The sequence below is a fragment of the Ovis aries genome, chromosome 5, assembly GCF_016772045.2.
Source record: "Ovis aries strain OAR_USU_Benz2616 breed Rambouillet chromosome 5, ARS-UI_Ramb_v3.0, whole genome shotgun sequence".
Lineage (NCBI taxonomy): Eukaryota > Metazoa > Chordata > Mammalia > Artiodactyla > Bovidae > Ovis > Ovis aries.
The window spans coordinates 12118235-12138196 of NC_056058.1; the positions used below are offsets into that span (position 1 = coordinate 12118235).

Genomic DNA, 19962 nt, shown 5'->3' on the forward strand with positions numbered 1-19962 from the left:
TTCTCATTTTGGTAGCCTCTCTTGTTGTAGAGCACAGGCTCTAGGCTTTCGGGCTCAGCAGTTGTGGCACGTGGGCTAAGTTTTTCCACAGCAAGTGGGATCTTCTCGGACCAGGGACCGAACCCACATCCCCTGCATTGGCAGGTGGATTCTTATCTACTGTACCACCAGGGAAGTCCAAACTTTTCTTCTCTTTAACTTTTCCCTCACCTTTGGAAACTTTCTTTCGGCCTGACAGTAGAATCTGTCCCATTTTTGAATTTTAATTTTGTGTTTAAGTCAGTGTTTGAAAGTAAATACACATTGGCCTTCATTTTTAACACCTTCCTTCCATTTATTTTCCAATAACATAATTTTTGGACATAACATAATCTGTAATAACATAATCTGTAATCTTATTTCAGATTGGGAGATTTGTCTCAATACCAGAAGGTCAGCACCTCAGTGGAATATTTTGAATGGGAAAAAATCCAACGTGGTAGACATGGTAAGATTCACAAGGTATAATTCCTTCCCTTCCACTAGTGGAAGTTTAACAGTTCCATAAAATAGAAAAGCAGCACGATAACCTTGACAGATATCTGAGGCTTGTGTCATTCACCTGTTTTTCAGTCTCTGAGCATTGTGAATTTGGCAGATACTTGAAATACCCCTCATAATATATTTCTTTACATAGAATTCACTTGGCTAAATATTCCCATATATGTCATTCTGATGAAGTTTTGGATAAACTATTTCATTTTGGTCAACTATCAGCTCAACTCTATAAGAATCCTTATGAAAGTAAAGAATACAACAGAGCTTTGTTGCAGAATGATCACTTCATTTTGCTTGAAAGCAGTGAGGCCTGGAACCATGCACTGCAGTGAAAATGAAAGGAAAAAAAAAAGTTCAATCATACCAATTTGTTTCTTGTATATACTCTCATTTTTAAAGACTAATGTTAAGCATAAATATGGTCAGCTGATCTTTGACAAAGGAGTGAAGGAAATGGAATGTAGAAATATAATTCTTTTCAACAGATGATGCTGGAACAGCCAGACATCCACATGCAAAAGAATAAATCTAGACACTGACCTTAACACTCTGAACAAAAGTTAATTCAAAATGCATTGCAGCCCTAGGTATTAAATACAAAACTGTAAAACTCCTTGAAGATAACAGGTGAAAACTTAGAAGCCCTTGGGGAATGGCAATACTTTTTTAAATATAACATGGAAGACATGATCCATAAAAGAAATAATTGATAAACAGACATTGTTAAAATTAAAAATTTCTGCTCTGCTGAAGGTATTGTCCAGAGAGTAAGAAGGCAAACACAGATTTAGAGAAAATATTTGCAAAAGACAACTGATAAAAGACTCTTAAGACTCAACAATAAGAAAACAAATAGCTGGTTTAAAATGGACTGAGTCCTTAATAGACACAGCAGCAAAGAAGACATACAAATAGCAAATAAGTGTGTGAAAAGATGGTCCACACCATATATCACCAGAAAAAAGAGAGAGGGCCTTCCTGAGCTCTACTGTAAATACAAGCACACACACCTTTTGCCAGTAACTCTGCCCTGGCCATCCATACCATGCACCTCACTAGAAACCCAGAGCTTCTTGTTCCTAGAGGAAATGACAAGGCTGCACCCAACAGAAACACGGAGGGCAGGCTGCTTATTCATTGGGATACAGCCTAGAAAGGAGAATTCACTGAAGAGGTCTATTCCATTGTTTTAATTTGGGAGGGAGGAGGTAGAAGGAAGTTCCAGAAGGGGTCAGACAGCCCAGAAATTCAGACAAGTGGCATGTCTCTTCTCACCAAACTTTGCTCTGCTCCCTGCTATAATCATTAAAAATCTTTGGCCCTGACCTCAAGGTTCTTCCACTTCAGGACCACCAAACACTGCTCCTACTTCTGATGGATAAAAATATTTAGGACAGGGGTGGGGGACACTAATTTGATGTAATAGTAAGTCCTGAGGGTACCCACATAGATGGCTTCCAGGTGCCAAGCAGAACCTGAGGCCAGGAATGGTGAAGCTGGCATAAAACTATTGAACCAGATGTGAATTTCTCAATTGAATGAATCTCATTTGAGAACTGCAGTTGAATGCTGAACACATGGGGTCTAAGGACCCTGACCCTCTTCAAAGTCAAAAACCCCAGTACAACTCACCAGTCAGCCTTCTGGGTTCTGCACCTGTGAATACAACCATCCATGAACTGTGTAGTACTCTAGTATGTACTCATTGAAAAAAAAAAATCTACATATAAGTGGACCTGTTCAGATCAACCCTTGTTGTTCAAGGGTCAACTGTAATGGTATATATTCATTATAGTATCATACAGGGTATTTTCACTGCCCTAAAAATCCTCTGTGCCCTGCTTATGTATTCTACCAATCACTTTCACTAATCGCTGGCAATCACTGATCTCCAATTTTGTCTTTTCCAGAGTGTCTTACAGTTGGAATCATACAGTATTTAATCTTTCCAGAATGGCTTCTTTCACTTAATATATATGCATTTAAGTTCTTTTCATGGCCTGATAGTTCATTCAATTTAGCTCTGGTAATCTGTTGTTTCTTACCTGTTCACCTTCTGAAGGACATCTTGACCGCTTCTAAGTTTTGGCAGTTATGAGTAAAACTGCTATAAACGTTCATGTGCAAAGAAACAACCCCCCCCCCCCCCCCCCCCCCCCCGGCCAAAAAAACCCAGAGCATGCATGTGCTGGTTTTTGTGTGGACATACGTTTTCAGATTACTTGAGTAAATATCAAAGAGTGTGACTACTGTATTACTTGGTAGGATTATGTTTAGTTTTGTAAGCAACCACCAAATTGTATCCCAAAGTGGCTGTACAATTTTGTATTTCCACCAGCACTGAATGAGCTTTCCTGTTCTATAACTTTACCAGTGTTTGTCATTATTGGTATCAGATTTTGGCCATTCTCAGATTTGTAGTGGCCTGCCTGTCTCTGTCTGTCTGTCTCAGCAGGTAGCTTAAAGTCTGATCTAGACTCTCTGGTTATTTGTTTTTAATACCAGGATGATCATTGTTTAAATCAGAATTGGGACAGAAAGGTCTCTGACTTCTGGGGGGCTTATTTTGGTTAGGAAGAAGGGAGAGGCATTGACTACACAAGAGAATCCATAATGGCTGAGGAAGTGAAGTTTGGACTCCTTTTGACTGCTCTGTCTCCTTTTCAAACTCTTGGGGACCTCTACGTTTTCCCTTGGGGAGAGCAGATGGAGTCAAAGACCTGGGCTCATGTACCTGGGCATCATTTTATATTTTAATGTGACATCAAGAGTAAGTTACTTTACTTGATAAGCCTCTTTTGCTTGAAATAAAATGTCCTGCATGGGTTCTCGGGCTGTCCAACTTCTGTGACCCCATGGACTTCAGGCCGCCAGGCTGCTCTGCCCATGGCATTTTCCAGGCAAGAATACTAGAGTGGGTTGCCATTTCCTACTCCAGGGGATCTTCTCGATCTAGGGATAAAACCTGCCATCTCCTGCATTGCCAGGTGGATTCTTTAACACGACACACCTGGCAAGCCCCCAAACTTTACTGGGCTTGTCCTCAGCTTGTGGCCCAGCAGCCTCACTGGGCCTTAGCCACTCTCTGCTTTGCCGCATCCTAGCCCCGCCCACCGGAGAAGGCAATGGCACCCCTCTCCAGTACTATTGCCTCGAAAATCCCATGGACAGAGGAGCCTGGTGGGCTGCAGTCCATGGGATCGCGAACAGTCGGAAACGACGGAGCCACTTCACTTTCACTTTTCACTTTCATGCATTGGAGAAGGAAACGGCAACCCACTCCAGTGTTCTTGCCTGGAGAATCCCAGGGACGGGGGAGCTTGGTGGGCTGCTGTCTGTGGGGTCGCAGAGAGTCGGACACGACTGAAGTGACACGACAGCAGCAGCAGCCCTGCCCACTCTTCGGAGTTAAGGTCGAGACCAGAAGCAGAAGTGCGCCTCCGGGAACGGGAACGGGAACGGCGTGATCCGTTGGCATCCGATCCGGCCAGACCCAAGCCCAGGTTCTGACTCGAGTCTGGGGTGGCCTTTGGAGAACGGGGAAGGATCATGGGTATGATAGAAGGTGCGAGCTGTCGTGGACTGCAGCGTCTATTGCCAAGCTTCTCGCACGACTGCTAGCCTTAGCTGCGTGCATGGGGCTGCAAGAGCCGCCGCTTTTACTCCCAGCAGCGACCGACTCCATCCCCACCTGTTGGGGCCCGCGCTTTTCCCATCTCCAGAAAGACTGCTCAATCGATCGGTCTGTACCGAGGAGGAGATGCGGACAGGGTACGTGTGCGGGGTCTTTTCTCCATTTCCTATCCACCCTCTTTAAAAAGCCTCGCCGAAGTCAGACTGCATTTCCGTAAGATGTCCATTCTTGTGTCTCATTTTCTTACGTTAATGACGTGTCTTGAAGTTCTCATTAGTTCACGGAGATCTGCCTTTTTAAAAAAAAAAAAACCTTCTACAGTTCTGTTGTGTGGAATCATCCTGTTGGTGGACGATTGAGTTGTTCCCATCTGAATGGGTTTGTTCATGTTTCTTCATATTTATGGACTTAGTATTTTAAATTTTAAGGTCGATTTTTAGAACTTGAGTTTTGGGGTCATAGGTGCTGTTCCTATAGACTGCAAACTGCCCCCTTGTTCTGTTTTGAGTCCTCAGAGCTATATTCTGTATCCAGCAAGCTGCATATCTCTTAGTTTTCAATTAATCTTAACCTGTGGATGCTTTTGGATGTTTACACACTGTCATATCATCCAGGAATGGCAGGATGATATTCTTCCTTTATTATCTTCTAGCCTATCATGTCTCCCCATCCTTGTCCACTCTCCCCAGTTTACTGTGCTGTCTGTGACATGCTTCGTAGAAGGAGCCACTGTTTTTCTGTGTTTCAAAGGCCTTCAGCTTTTACCTAGTAAATTGAAACACTTGCTGTATATTTTTGACATGTTTTCAGGTTTAAAGACATTTCCTTTTGTGCTGCTTTTTTTTGTTGTTTATTAACATTATTTTTTGTAATAGTTTTTATTGTTGTTATTGTTCAGTCATGCTAAGTCATGCCTGACTCTTTGTGACCCCATGAACTATAGCTCTCCAGCCTTCTCTGTCCTCCATTACCTCCCAGAGTTTGCTCAGATTCATGTCCATTGAGTCAGTGATGCTATCTAACCATTTCATCCTCTACTGCCCTCTTCTCCTTTTGCCTTCAGTCTTTACCAACAAAAATGATCTTCACGACCAGATAATCACAATGGTGTGATCACTCACCTAGAGCCAGACATCCTGGAATGTGAAGTCAAGCGGGCCTTAGAAAGCATCACTACGAACAAAGCTGGTGGAGGTAATGGCATTCCAGTTGAGCTATTTCAAATCCTGAAGGATGATGCTGTGAAAGTGCTGCACTCAATATGCCAGCAAATTTGGAAAACTCAGCAGTGGCCACAGGACTGGAAAAGGTCAGTTTTCATTCCAATCCCAAAGAAAGGCAATGCCAAACAATGCTCAAAGTACCGCACAATTGCACTCATCTCACATGCTAGTAAAGTCATGCTCAAAATTCTCCAAGCCAGCCTTCAGCAATACGTGAACCGTGAACTTCCTGATGTTAATTTAAAGCTGGTTTTAGAAAAGGCAGAGGAACCAGAGATCAAATTGCCAGCATCTGCTGGATCATGGAAAAAGCAAGAGAGTTCCAGAAAAACATCCATTTCTGCTTTATATGACTCTGCCAAAGCCTTTGACTGTGTGGATCACAATAAACTGTGGAAAATTCTGAAAGAGATGGGAATACCAGACCACCTGAGCTGCCTCTTAAGAAACCTATATGCAGGTCAGGAAGCAACAGTTAGAACTGGACATGGAACAACAGACTGGTTCCAAATAGGAAAAGGAGTACGTCAAGGCTGTATATTGTCACCCTGCTTATTTAACTTCTATGCAGAGTACATCATAAGAAACTCTGGGCTGGAAGAAACACAAGCTGGAATCAAGATTGCCAGGAGAAATATCAATAACCTCAGATATGCAGATGACACCACCCTTATGGCAGAAAGTGATGAGGAACTAAAAAGCCTCTTGATGAAAGTGAAAGAGGAGAGTGAAAAAGTTGGCTTAAAGCTCAACATTCAGAAAACGAAGATCATGGCATCCGGTCCCATCACTTCATGGGGAAACAGTGGAAACAGTGTCAGACTTTATTTTCTTGGGCTCCAAAATCACTGCAGATGGTGACTGCAGCCATGAAATTAAAAGACGTTTACTCCTTGGAAGAAAAGTTATGACCAACCTAGATAGTATATTCAAAAGCAGAGACATTACTTTGCCGACTAAGGTCCATCTAGTCAAGGCTATGGTTTTTCCTGTGGTCATGTATGGATGTGAGAGTTGGACTGTGAAGAAGGCTGAGTGCCAAAGAATTGATGCTTTTGAACTGTGGTGTTATAGAAGACTCTTGAGAGTCCCTTGGACTGCAAGGAGATCCAACCAGTCCATTCTGAAGGAGATCAGCCCTGGGATTTCTTTGGAAGGAATGGTGCTAAAGCTGAAACTCCAATACTTTGGCCACCTCATGCGAGGATTTGACTCATTGGAAGAGACTCTGATGCTGGGAGGGGTTGGGGGCAGGAGGAGAAGGGGATGACCGAGGATGAGATGGCTGGATGGCATCACTGACTCGATGGATGTGAGTCTGAGTGAACTCCAAGAGTTGGTGATGGACAGGGACGCCTGGCATGCTGCGATTCATGGGGTCACAAAGAGTCGGACGTGACTGAGTGACTGAACTGAACTAAAGTGTATCATCCAGTGTAATTTACTGTATTCCCAGAGATGTGCCACCCTCACCGCAGTCTAGTTTTAGAAGTTTTTCATCCTCCCAGAAAGAAATCCCGTACACATTAGCACTCACTCCCCATGCCTCACTACCCACCAGGCCCACGCTACCACTAATCTGTTTCTTGTCTTTATAGACTTGTCCATCCTGGACATTTCGTATACATGTAATCATATAATATTTTGTCTTTTGTGAATGGCTTCTTTCACTTAGTATAATGTTTTCAAGGTTCATCCACATTGTAGGAAGTATCAGTACTTAATTCCTGTTAATGGCCAAGTAATATTCTTTTGTATGGATATATCACATTTATCCACTCACAATTTAATGGGCATTTGGGTTATTTTCCACATTTTGGCTATTGTAAATAATGCTGCTGTGAGCTCTCCTGCTAAAGTTTTTGTGTGGACTTCTTTTTATCTCTCTTGGGTTTATACCTAGGAGTGGAATGCTGATTCTTATGATAATCGTATATGTAACCTTTTGATAAAATGCAAATATTTCTAAAGCAGCTGCACCATTATTCTTTCCCATCAGCAAATAAGAGTTCTGATTTCTCCACATCCTCACCAGTTGTTAGTCTTTTTGATAATAATTATCAAAATGAGTGTCAAGTAGTATCTTGTGGTTTTAATTTGCATGTCCCTGGTGGTTAATAATAAGCATATTTTCATATGCTTAATGGCCATTGTATTTTTCTTTAGAAAAACATATTTTGCCCATTTTAAAAGTTGAGGGGTTTTTTTTAATAGGGTTAGCTAAAAGTATCTTTAAATCATTAGGCAGTGTTGGGTACTGTCAGACGTTTTTAGTGTGTTATTGAGTTGATCATACTATTTTCTACTTTGATCTATTGGGCTCTGTTCAGTCACTCAGTCATGTCCAACTCTTTGTGACCCTATGGACGATAGCCTGCCAGGCTCCTCTGTTCGTGGAATTTTGCAGGCCAAAATACTGGAGTGGGCCACCATTTCCTTCTCCAGGGGATCTTCCCAGCCTAGGGATCGAACCTTCATCTCCTGCGCTGGCATGTGGATTCTTTACCATGGAGCCACCAGGGAAGCCCATGTATGTATATGTATAATATATAGTTATAAATGTGTGTGTCTGTGTATATATATATATGCACATGTATACATACATATATGTATACAATAGATATAAGTAAATCACTTTGCTGTACACCTGAAACTAACATGACATATATATTAATATGCTTCAGTTAAAAAATTTTAAACAAACTTTTAACAGAAGTTTTTAGCATTATCACAACACCATTACCACACACCCCCAAGTTAAGTTTTTCTTGATATTATCAGTGGTCTTTAGCCAAAGGTTACCAGGAACACACGGAGTTAAGCAAGTTGGATTTATTACTTACTGCAGCAAGGCAGAATGCACACTATAGTGAACTGTGGGATGTCTTAATAAAAGAGTGTTAGAAAAGACTTCAGAGAAGGCGATGGCACCCCACTCCAGTACTCTTGACTGGAAAATCCCATGGACAGAGGAGGCTGGTGGGCTGCAGTCCATGGGGTCGCTAAAAGTCAGACATGACTGAGCGACTTCACTTTCACTTTTCACTTTCATGCACTGGAGAAGGAAATGGCAACCCACTCCAGTGTTCTTGCCTGGAGAATCCCAGGTATGGGGGAGCCTGGTGAGCTGCCATCTATGGGGTTGCACAGAGTCGGACACGACTGAAGGGACTTAGCAGCAGCAGCAGCCTTCTTTATGCTCCAAGTCTTATATCCGCACATGACTACTGGAAAAACCACATTTTTTACTATATGAACCTTTGTTGGCAAAGTGATGTCTCTGATTTTTACTACGCTGTCTAGGTTTGGAAGCTTTTCTTCTGATGAGCAAATGTCTTGTTCCAGTCACCGTCTGCCATGATTTTAGAGCCCCCCAAAATAAAATCTGCCACTGTTTCCACTTTTTCATACCTGAATGGCCTAGTGGTTTTTCCTACTTTTTTCAATGTAACCCTGAAATTTAAAAAAAAAAAGAGCTCATAATCTGAGCCACAGTCAACTCCATATTTTCATCAAATACATTTTTTGATCCCTTTCTCTCTTCTCCTTCTGGTAACCCTATAATGAGAATGTTAGATGCTTCTTATTATCCCAGAGGTTCCTTAAACTGTTGCTGTTATTGTTCTTTCCGCCAAATAGCATAACCTGCAGGATCTTTGTTCCTCAACAAGAAAGCCAACCCAGGACCACAGCAGTGAAAGCAATGATTCTTAAACTGTCCTTATTTTTTTATTTGTTTTTTCTTTCTCTCTTTCTGATTGAGTAATTTCTTTTATTCTATCTTCCAGATCAGTTGTGCTTTCTCCTATGTCACCTGCTGCTGCTGCTGCTAAGTTGCTTCAGTCGTGTCCAACTCTGTGCAACCCCATAGATGGCAGCACACCATGCTCCTCTGTCCCTGGGATTCTCCAGGCAAGAATACTGGAGTGGGTTGCCATTTCCTTCTCTACCTATGTCACCTAGTGCGCTGTTAATAATTTCTAGTCTTTTTTTTCACTTCAGTTACTATATTCTTCACTTTTGACTGGTTCCTTTTTATGTTTATGTTGCTTGTTACATTCTTACTATGTTCTTTCATTCTTTTCCCAAGTTCCATTAGCAGTATTAGTTGTTTAGTCACTAAGTCATATCCAAGTCTTTTTCAACCCCATGGACTGCCTCCTGCCAGGCTTCTTTTTCTGTGGGGTTTCCCAGGTAAGAGTACTGGAGTGGGTTGCCATTTATTTATTTATTTTAGTTTTATTGCTTTACAGTTTTGTGTTGGTTGCTGCCATACAACACTGCAAACAGTCCTAGTTGTGTGTGTGTGTGTATGCCTATCTCTTCCCTCCTGAGTCTCTCTGCCCTCCCCCCATCCTGCCCCTCTAGGTCATCACAGAACACTAGGCAGGTCTCCCTGTATTATTTAGCACCTTCCCACTAACTGTTTTGGGCTTCCCTTGTGGCTCAGCTGGTAAAGAATCAGCCTACGATGCGGGAGACCTGGGTTGATCCCTGGGTTAGGAAGATCCCCTAGAGAAGGGAAATGCTACTCACTCCAGTATTCTGGCCTAGAGAATTCCATGGACTATATAGTCCATGGGGTCACAAAGAGTCAGACATGACTGAATGACTTTCACTGTTTTACGCATGATACTGTATATATGTCAGTGCTACTTTCTCAATTTGTCCTACCCTCATGTTCCCCTACTGTGTCCACAAGTTCATTCTCTACTAAGTTCATAAGTACCATTCTTATAGATTCCATATACGATACTTGCTTTCCCTTTCTGACTTACTCCACTGTGTATAAGATGCTCTAGGTTCATTTACCTCACTACACAACTGACTCAGATTCATTCCTGTTTATGGCTGAGTAATATTTCATTGTATAAATGTCTTAATAGCACAGTTTCTTTATCCATTCACCTGTCAGTGGACATTTTGATTGTTTCCATGTCCTGGCTGATAGGGCCTACATAGGGGCTCATTGTTAAAATGGCTTATTATGTTTACCTCACAAACAAAGAATAAAATCACAGTGACCGTTGAGACCCTTGAGGCTCTTCTGTCCATGAGATTTCCCAAGCAAAAATAATGTAGTGTGTTGCCATTTCCTTCTCCAGGGGATATTCTTGATCCAGGGATTGAACCTATGTCTCCTGCATTGGTAGGTGGATTTTTTACCACTGAGCAATCTTGAAAGCCCTAGAATTCTTTTGCTTTACAATTTTGTGTTGGTTTCTGTCATATAATTGCATGAAAGGCTCATGACTTTATACCTCCGTGTGTGTGTCTGTGTGTATGTGTGTGTGTGTATCACTTCCCTCCTGAATCTCCCTCCTCTCCCCCTGCCCCACCCTGTAGGTCATCAGAGAGCACCAGGCTGGCCTCCCTGTGTTTTTTAGCAACTTCCCACTATTTTCTACCTGATAGTGTATAATGTCAGTGCTGCTTTCTGAGTACATCCCACCCTCACCTTCCCCTGCTATGTCCACAGGCTTCTCCTATGCCAGGTTCATTGGTACCATTTTTCTAGATTCCATATATATGCGTTAACATGTGATACTTGTTTTTCTGACTTACTTCACTATATAAGACCATCTAGATTCATCTACTACAATTGACTCAAATTCATCCCTATTTGTGGCCAGATAAAATTCACTGTATAAACACACCACGATTGCTTTATCCATTCACCTGTCAGTGAATATCTAGATTTTTTCCATATCCTGGCTATTGTAAATATTGCTGCAATGAACATGGGGGTACATGTGTAATTTAATAGTGATTGCTGGGTCATATAGTAGGTTTAGTCCTAATTTTTTAAGAAATCTCCATACTGTTATCCATATCTCTAAAACAAAGACTATAATGAAATCAGTATCCATTATGTCTTTTCTCGGGGTGTCCTTGTTGGGAAGATGTACTGGTGATAGACGGACAAGAGCCAGAACCCTGTGTGAGCTGCTTTTTCTCCTGTGCACTGTGGCTATTGCTGCCCTGTCAGTGGCAGCAGGAGCCAGATCTAGTTCCAAGATGCTGGAAGAAAAAGCCCTGAGTGTTGAGTCTGAGTTGGATCTGTTCCCTCCATGTATGTTCTCACTCTCCTCTCAACAATGGTATCTTTGACTTAGAGGGAGCAACACTGGAACAGGAGAGTTTCTGTGGACCAGACACACGCTGAGACTGTCCAGGAAACCAGTCAGGTTACAGACAGCTCCTGATCCACCACCTCCACAAGTGCCAGCACTGGCCTAACTCACCTTATTCAGATGCAGTGCTGGGTTGACATCTGCCGCATACCCTCAAGTGTGCACTCTTGCTTGGCAGCAACACAAAAACCAGAACAGTCCCCCTCCTTTTGTACCTTACTCTGTGGATCTTTTTATAGCCTTGGTTTTGAACATCACTCTGACCATCTCCAGTTTATTTTCAGTGAGAAGGGGTCCATATAGATGTATTTTTGATATGTTCCTGAGTGGGAGGTGCACTCAGGGTCCTACTTCACCAACTTTCTTCTCAGTGTGAGATTTCATGAGTATGCAGGGATGTTTTGGAATTTCGAATGACTCTCAGGCAGTGATTGTGGGAATTATGATCATCTCTGGATCCCCATGCCTTCTTTCTTTTCTCCTAGATCTTCTTTCTAAGGACCCTTTATGCCATCCTGAGGAAAAGAGAGAGGCATACTGGATGGTGTCTGAGTGTTTGAGTGATTGTTCTCAGGTTAGAAGATAAGGTATCCTTATACAAAGTGACCTACTGCAAGCGCCATATGGAAAATTTCCTTCTGGGCAGACCTGTGTCCAAAGCTTCTTAAAGGAATAAAGCCAGTCTGAGTCCCTCTTAAATTTCCACCCTATATGGAAGCTCTCCTATTGATGAGGAATTACTCTAAATGATCTTAGTATTTCAGTAATTACCTTCTGATATTGTCTGTTGATTGCTACTACATGGTTTTTTATTTTGACTGTTCTGACATGGTAAGGAGTGAGAGTGAATATTTCTCAGTGAACTTATTTATCTATCAGCTTGCACAAGTGTGTGTAATTTGCTTAGGATTGTGTTATTGGTTCCATATCCATCACGAGTGAGTGTGGCTAGAAAGAAGAGGACCTAAGATTATTGTGTCCTCTGACAGATGATGACAGACCTTGAATCCCTCTGTTGAAATTGACACTGCCTTCCTCATTCTCCACTGTACATTGTTGGAGATCTTACTTTACTGAAACTACTTTGTGTGTGATGGTTTAGGACTCAGTGACCTTTGCTGATGTGGCTGTGTACTTCACCCAGGAAGGGTGGACTTTACTGAACCCCATAGAAATGTGATGCTGGAAAACTACAAGAACCTGACCACAACAGGTAAGGCTGCCATCATTCCAGTACACTCTTAGGGAACGGACATATATGTGCTATACCTTCTGTGTTCCAAGATGGGTGATGCCAATCTGAACACAATGGAAACTAGTAGACACTCGTATCTAAGGAATGAGTTTTACTCCAGTATACTTTCTGTAACAATGTGCTTTGAGAACTAACAACATTATCATGACTCTTGTTTGAAATACGCATTCTCAAGAGTTCACCTGTGGCACAGTGAATGAAACTTTGAAATTTGGGCCTAGTTATTTCTGTTTTAACAAGCAATGGACATTATTCTCTTGGACACTGTCATTTGGCAACCACTAGTTTAGCGGCTTCTCCATGAGACCAAACATCTCTTTTACGTTTACTTCATTTCCTATTTTAATAACATTCTCAGTACTTTGTAAATGTTCGTATACGTCTGAACATGTTTTCATGGGCCAGAGATACTATCTCTTTTTAGACACAGAAAGAGGGGTGGTTTGCCTTTTTATCTATTTAAAAAATAGGACCACATTCATTCTAGAGACTTGATTAGATATAGGACCTGATCCATGGGAAGTTTTGTCGTGTTTGGCAGGTACTTTTTCATTAATGTATCTTTCCTTATGAACAAGATATCAGGCATTCAAACCCAATCTGATATCTTGGTTAAAAAAAAGAAAAGTTGAAGACTGGAGAGACGAATCCTCCAAGGTGAGAGATTATAAAGAACTTCCCACGTCCGTTAAATTTCAGTGTGTTTTGGGTTTATAAGAAGGAAACTTAGTGAGATGTTTTCCTTCAGAAGGCTGAGGACATTGGTTTCTAATGCTCTGTAACTTCCTCAACATCTCATACATACTTACTTTTCATTTTATCAGAGTTTCCTATGATCTCAAAAAATAGCCTTCTGTTTCTTTATTTGTCATGTCTTTTTTTTTCCTTTGGGCTATGTTGGTCTTCATCGTTGTATATAGGCTCTTAGTTGCTGTGTGCAGGCTTTCCGTAGTTGCAGCGGTCAGGGGTTCCTCTACTTTTGGTGTGCAGGCTTCCATTGGGTAGTTTCTCTTGTTGCAGAGAATGAGCTCCAGGGCCTCAGACTCACTAGTTGCATCACTCGGGCTCGACAGTGCAGGCTCATTAGTCGTGGCACACAGGCTTGGCTGTTCCAGAGCACATGCATTTTTAGTTTCAGGACCAGGGATCTCACATGTGACCTCTGCACTGTAGATGAGTTCTTAACTACTGGACCACCAGGAAAGTCCCTTAGTTTTATCATGTTGATGTATACTTTTTATCCAGAACTTTCCCTAATAGTATTCTCTTTTCCTCATTTTCACTTTTTCATAAGACTCATCGTTTAAATCAAGTACTGAATTTTGACTACATATATATATTCTTAATTTTTGTCATAATCAAGCTCCTCTTTTCTGTCTTGCCTTTTTAAAAGGTATGTTTAGTTTAGAAACTTATTCACATGAGCCTTATTGTTTTTAACTGCTTTAACATCCACTTCTTTTTGCAGTCTTAAATTTATTATTCTCTTTTACTTTAGAATGGGAAATGCAAATTAAATCCAATGACTTGAAAATTCAGCAGGATACTTTGTGGGAAAAAATATCAAATAGGGTACAAATGGTAAGATCAGTAAGTTCATAAGAAATATTTCTTATTTTCCTTTCAGTTAACGTTGGGATTTCATTACAAGATGAACACTAGTGGTAGATATTTGAGTGGCATTTATTCCAAAGATAGCAGTGTCTGTCAACAAATTTTGATTATGTTCAATTTGGGGATATCCTAACCTGAGGTTCAAAATAGATGCATCAGAATTCCTCAAGAAATCATTCTCACGTATATAATTAGACTTTGAATTTTGAGAACAGTTCAATGAAATTGCAGTGAACTGTTTTACCATTAGAGTATATGGCATTTCATTGTGTCAGAAGGATTTCATCATTTAACTTGAAAGAAATCAACAGAATAGGAACTGTATGAATGTAATGAAGATGTTAAAAATCATCATCATCATTGTAATGATGTTTCTGTTTGGAGATGGATAGGATCGGTTAATGAGTCTGAGAAAGCTTTGAATCATCATCCATTCGTTTTTCCACAGACACGAAGCCGCAATGGACAGGAACTGTATGACTGTGAGCGAAGCAAGAAAGACATCAGTGACCACTTTTACCTTAGGACACACAGGAGCACTGAAAATGGAACGAATTTTTATGAAGATAATCAGTATGGAAAGAGCTTCCATACTCTACACAACAAACCCTTTACTGGGGAAAAATCCCCCATGTTTAATCAGTGTGGAAAAGCTGTCAGGCTGACTCCAGATATGAAAACACACACTGGAGAGAAACCTTTTAAGTGTGACACATGTGAAAAAGCCTTTAGGTTGTTCTCATTGATTCATGTTCACTGTTGATTTCATGCTGGAATAAAACCTTACAAATGTAAGGAATGTGGGAAGAACTTTGCTGTATTCTCAAACCTCACTGGACATATGAAAACTCATACTAGAAAGCAACCCTATAAACGTAAAGAATGTGGGAAAGACTTCCATCGATCCTCAGACCTCACTGGACATCTGAAAACTCACACTGGAGAGAAACCCTATGAATATAAGGAATGTGGGGAAGCTTTTGGGTCATTGTCATACCTTCATGTTCACAGTAGAATTCATGCTGGAATAAAACCTTATAAATGTCAAGAATGTGGGAAAACCTTTACTTTCCCCTCTTGCCTTATTGAACATATGAAAACGCACACTGGAGAGAAGCCTTTTAAGTGTGATGCATGTGGGAAAGTCTTTGCATCTTCTCGTAATCTTCTTAGACATTTACGATCTCATACAGGGCAGAAGACTGCTAAATGTGCCAGATGTGGGAAAGCATTTGCTTGATCCTCACAAGTTACTCAACATATGAGAACACACACTGGAGAGAAGCCTTGTAAGTAACACATGTGGGAAAGCCTTTCAGTTTTCCAGTAATCTTCTTAGTCATTTACGATCTCATACTGGACAGAAGACTGCTAAATGTGACAGATGTGGGAAAGCCTTCACTCAAGTCTCAGTTCTTACTAGATATATGAAAACACACATGGGAGAGAAGCCTTTTAAGTATGACACGTGGGAAAACCTTCACTCTACCCTCATACCCTCATACCTCATACCTACCTCATACCTCATACCTCAACATATGAAAACACACACTGGAGAGAAGGTTTATAAGTGTGACATATGTGGGAAGGTCTTCACTCGATGCTCATACCTTACTAAACATATGAAAAGACACACTGGAGAGAAGCTTTGTAAGTGTGACACATGTGGAAAGGCCTTCACTGAATGCTCAGCCCTTACTCGACGTGACAACACACATGGGAGAGAAGCCTTTTAACTGTGACAAATGTGGGAAGGCCTATACTGATTCCTCAAGTCTTACTAAACAGTTTAGAATTCACACTGGAGAGAAGCCTTTTAAGTGTGACAAATATGGGAAAGCCTTTGCTGTTTCCTCACATCTTACTGAGCATTTTAGAACTCACACTGGAGAGAAGCCTTTTGAATGATATACGTGGGAAAATATTTACCACTTCTTCGCCTGTTGGGCTTCCCTGGTGGCTCAGACGGTAAAGCATCTGCCTGCAAAGCAGGAGACCTGGGTTCAATTCCTGGGTTGGGAAGATCCCCTGGAGAAGGAAATGGCAGTCCACTCCAGCACTCTTGCCTGGAAAATCCCATGGATGGACGAGCCTGATAGGCTACAGTCCATGGGGTCGCAAAGAGTCGGACATGACTGAGCGACTTCACTTTCACTTTTCGCCTGTTACTGCACACAAGCGAAGTCACACTGGAGAGAAACCATATTTGTGTAAGGAACGTAGGTAAACCTTTTTTGCTCCTCAATGCTTACTTGCTATATACAATGACATTGGAAAAGAAGTTACTGAAATGTGACAAATGTGGTAAAGCCCTTGTTGATTCCTCCTATCATACTTAGCATTTTATTTTTAATATTTGACTGCATCTGCAGCAAATGAGACCTCAGTTCTCTGACAAAGGATAAAACCCATCCCCCCTGCATTGGAATGCAGAGTCTTGACCTCTGAACAACCAGAGAAGTCCCATACTAAACATTTTTGAACTCAACATAAAAGAGAATCCTTTTGAGTGTAATAAATTTCAGGTAAGACTCGCCAATTCTTCACCTTTTATCTTTCACAAGTGTATCTACACTGGATAGAAACCCCATAAGCTTCAGGAATTTGAAAATCAATTTTATCATTCTTATCTCAAAGGTAATGGGAAAAGTAAGGGGAATAGTTAAGGATTGCCTTCTGCCTGTATCTATCATGTCTTATCTCTAGAGCAAAGCTCAGAGTTGTTGATCACAGAACATATTTAGACACACACACAGTCCAGTCCATGGTGACACCTGGGGCACTAGGTCCCTTGCAGTGTGGGGAATGTAGGTCTGTTCCCTGGGCGAGAAACAAGCATCTCACACGCTGTGGGGCAAATAAGCTATCACCTTAGTTCTCACCACCTCTGCGGAGCCCAGGGTAGCTTTCACAGTGACAGGTAAGCTGACCTCTTTTTCTCATCAACATGGGGGCCACTTACTCTATGCCTGCCTACTCTGGAAAAACCAACCCTCAGGTCTCTTATAGGGGTTGACAGTATCTATGCCATGAATAACTGAGCCTCTACCTTACACACTTCAAGATACCCCATTTTCCCATTCTTTTCTCATACTCCCAAAGTGCCCCACTCCTATTCTTGGGAGAGACCTTCTGTCAAAATTCAAAGCCTCTTTTACTATCCCAAGCCCACCCTCTGGTCTAAACTGGCTACTGCTCCTCAACCCCACCTCCTCTTCCTCTTCCCAGTTGCCCTCTTTGTCCATAAACTCCATAGATTGGGATACAACTTCTCACCATCCTCCCAATTCATATCCATCTCAAAGACCCCTCTAAATTTCCCCAATCAACCACAATACCCCATCTCCCAAAAATATCAACAAGGGTTTAAGCCTGTTGTCACTAAATTCCTATGTCAGGGCCTCTTGTGCCCAACCCACTCTCCCTATGACACCCCTATCTTACCTGTCAAAAAGCCAAATGACTCCTATCACCTGGTCCAGGGCCCGAGACTTATCACTGTGGCTGTTGTCCCCGTATACCCAGTAGTTCCAAATCCCTATGCTCTTCTCTTTCATTCTCTCCTCCAATACCCACTTCACTGGTCTAGATCTCAAGAATGCCTTCTTTACCATCCATTTACACAGAGACTCTCAAGACCTCTTTGCCTTTATATGGACCAATCCAGACAATCATTGCTCCCAACAACTGACATGGACAGTCTTCCCACAAGGCTTTCATGATAGTCCTTATTTCTTTGGCCAAGCTCCAGCATCAACCCAAACCTCTCTTGATCTTGCTCTGTGAGTACTATCCTCCAATATGTGGATGATCTCCTTTGTAGTCCTTCACTTACACACTCTCAACAACTACTATACAACTCCTCAATTTTTAGCCAGTTAGGGCTACTGAGTATCTCCCACCCAGGTTCAGTTCTCTCTTCCTAGAATCACCTATCTCGGAGTCCTTTTATCATCAACCAAAAGATATATTAACTATTGATAGAAAGTCCCTTATATCCACCCTACCATTCCCTTTATCAGAAACAGATTTTGTCCTACTTGGGGTTAGCTGGATATCTATGCTTCTGGATTTCTAATTTTGCCCTCATATATCAAGCCACCTGAGGGGGTCTTCCAGAAACCTTAGAGCTAAAATCAAATATTCGTTCAGCCTTTAACACCCTTAAGCAAGTCATTTTCAGCCCCAGCACTAACACTTCCTGACCTTTCTCACTCCTTTACACTACCAAGAGAGACAAAATTGCACTAGGAGTTTTGGGATAATCAGGGCCCCTCCATCACCCCTGTCGCTTATCTATCAAAGCAATTAGATACCACAATTCAAGGATGGCCAGCCTGCCTATGTGCTTTGGCAGCAGCAGCACTCCTTGCTCAGGAAAGTAAGAAAATTTCTTTTAAACCACCAGTAACACATGACTTTAAGGACTTACTCTCTCACAAATCCATGACCCTTCTGTCTGCTTCACATGTCCAATTAATTCATGTTATCCTTCTCGAATCTCTCCATTTCTCCTTTGAACACTGTCCTACTCTCAACCTTGCCACCCTTATCCCTAATTCTTCTGTGCCCCCCCCATCCATACTTGCAAAGAGGCAAAAAAAAAATGCCCATTTCTCCCACATTTCTTCAACCCCTTTAAATAACCCTGACTTTACTTGGTATATTGATGGCAGCTTATCTACAAAATCAAAAGGAAAAATGTACCTGGATATGCAATTGTCTCTAACACTGAAATTATTGACTTCCAAGCTCTCCCCTCAGGAACCTCTTCCCAAAGGCAAAACTTACTGCACTAACTAGAGCACTTACCCTAGCAGCTAACAAGAAAGCAAACAAACACTGACTCTAAATATACTTTCCACATCATACACTCATGCTGCTATCTGAAAAGAATGAGGGCTCCTATATACTAAAGGCTCTCCTATAACTAACACCCTGCTTATATTCCAGCTTTTAAAGGCAGCTAAGCACCTAAGAATGAACTGTGGTGTTGGAGAAGACTCTTGAGAGTCCCTTGGACTGCAAGGAGATCCAACCAGTTCATTCTGAAGGAGATCAGCCCTGGGATTTCTTTGGAGGGAATGATGCTGAAGCTGAAACTCCAGTACTTTGGCCACCACATGCGAAGAGTTGACTCATTGGAAAAGACTGTGATGCTGGGAGGGATTGGGGGCAGGAGGAGAAGGGGACGACAGAGGATGAGATTGCTGGATGGCATCACCGACTCGATGGATGTGAGTTTGAATGAATTCCGGGAATTGGTGATGGACAGAAAGGCCTGGCATGCTGCGATTAATGGGGTCGCAAAGAGTCGGACACGACTAAGAGACTGAACTGAACTGAACTGATCATACCAACAGAAGAAGTGAAGTAAAGTGAAGTGAAGTCACTCAGTCGTGTCCGACTCTTTGCGACCCTGTGGACTTTAGCCCACCAGGCTCCTCCGTCCATGGGATTCTCCAGGCAAGAATACTGGAGTGGGTTGTCATTTCCTTCTCCAGGGGATCTTCCCGACCCAGGGATCGAACCCAGGTCTCCTGCATTGCAGGCAGACGCTTTAAC

The 19962-nt window shown here is 41.9% G+C and overlaps 1 protein-coding gene across 27 annotated transcripts in view; it reads left to right on the forward strand.

Moving 5' to 3' along the window:
- LOC105615213 (zinc finger protein 561) overlaps positions 1 to 19962 on the forward strand; it is a 35888-nt gene that overhangs the window by 10198 nt on the left and 5728 nt on the right. For 3 of the 27 annotated variants that reach the window (XM_060415453.1, XM_060415454.1, XM_060415449.1), the window contains 2 exons: positions 405 to 487; positions 14846 to 15448. In XM_060415453.1, coding sequence (XP_060271436.1) covers positions 405 to 487; positions 14846 to 15160 — 398 coding nt within the window. In that variant the 3' untranslated portion in view covers positions 15161 to 15448. Of the gene's footprint in view, positions 1 to 404; positions 502 to 5234; positions 7925 to 9182; positions 19635 to 19962 lie in introns of those variants that run through there. The other 24 variants (XR_009600619.1, XR_009600629.1, XR_009600617.1 and 21 more) reach the window with 20 other exon arrangements.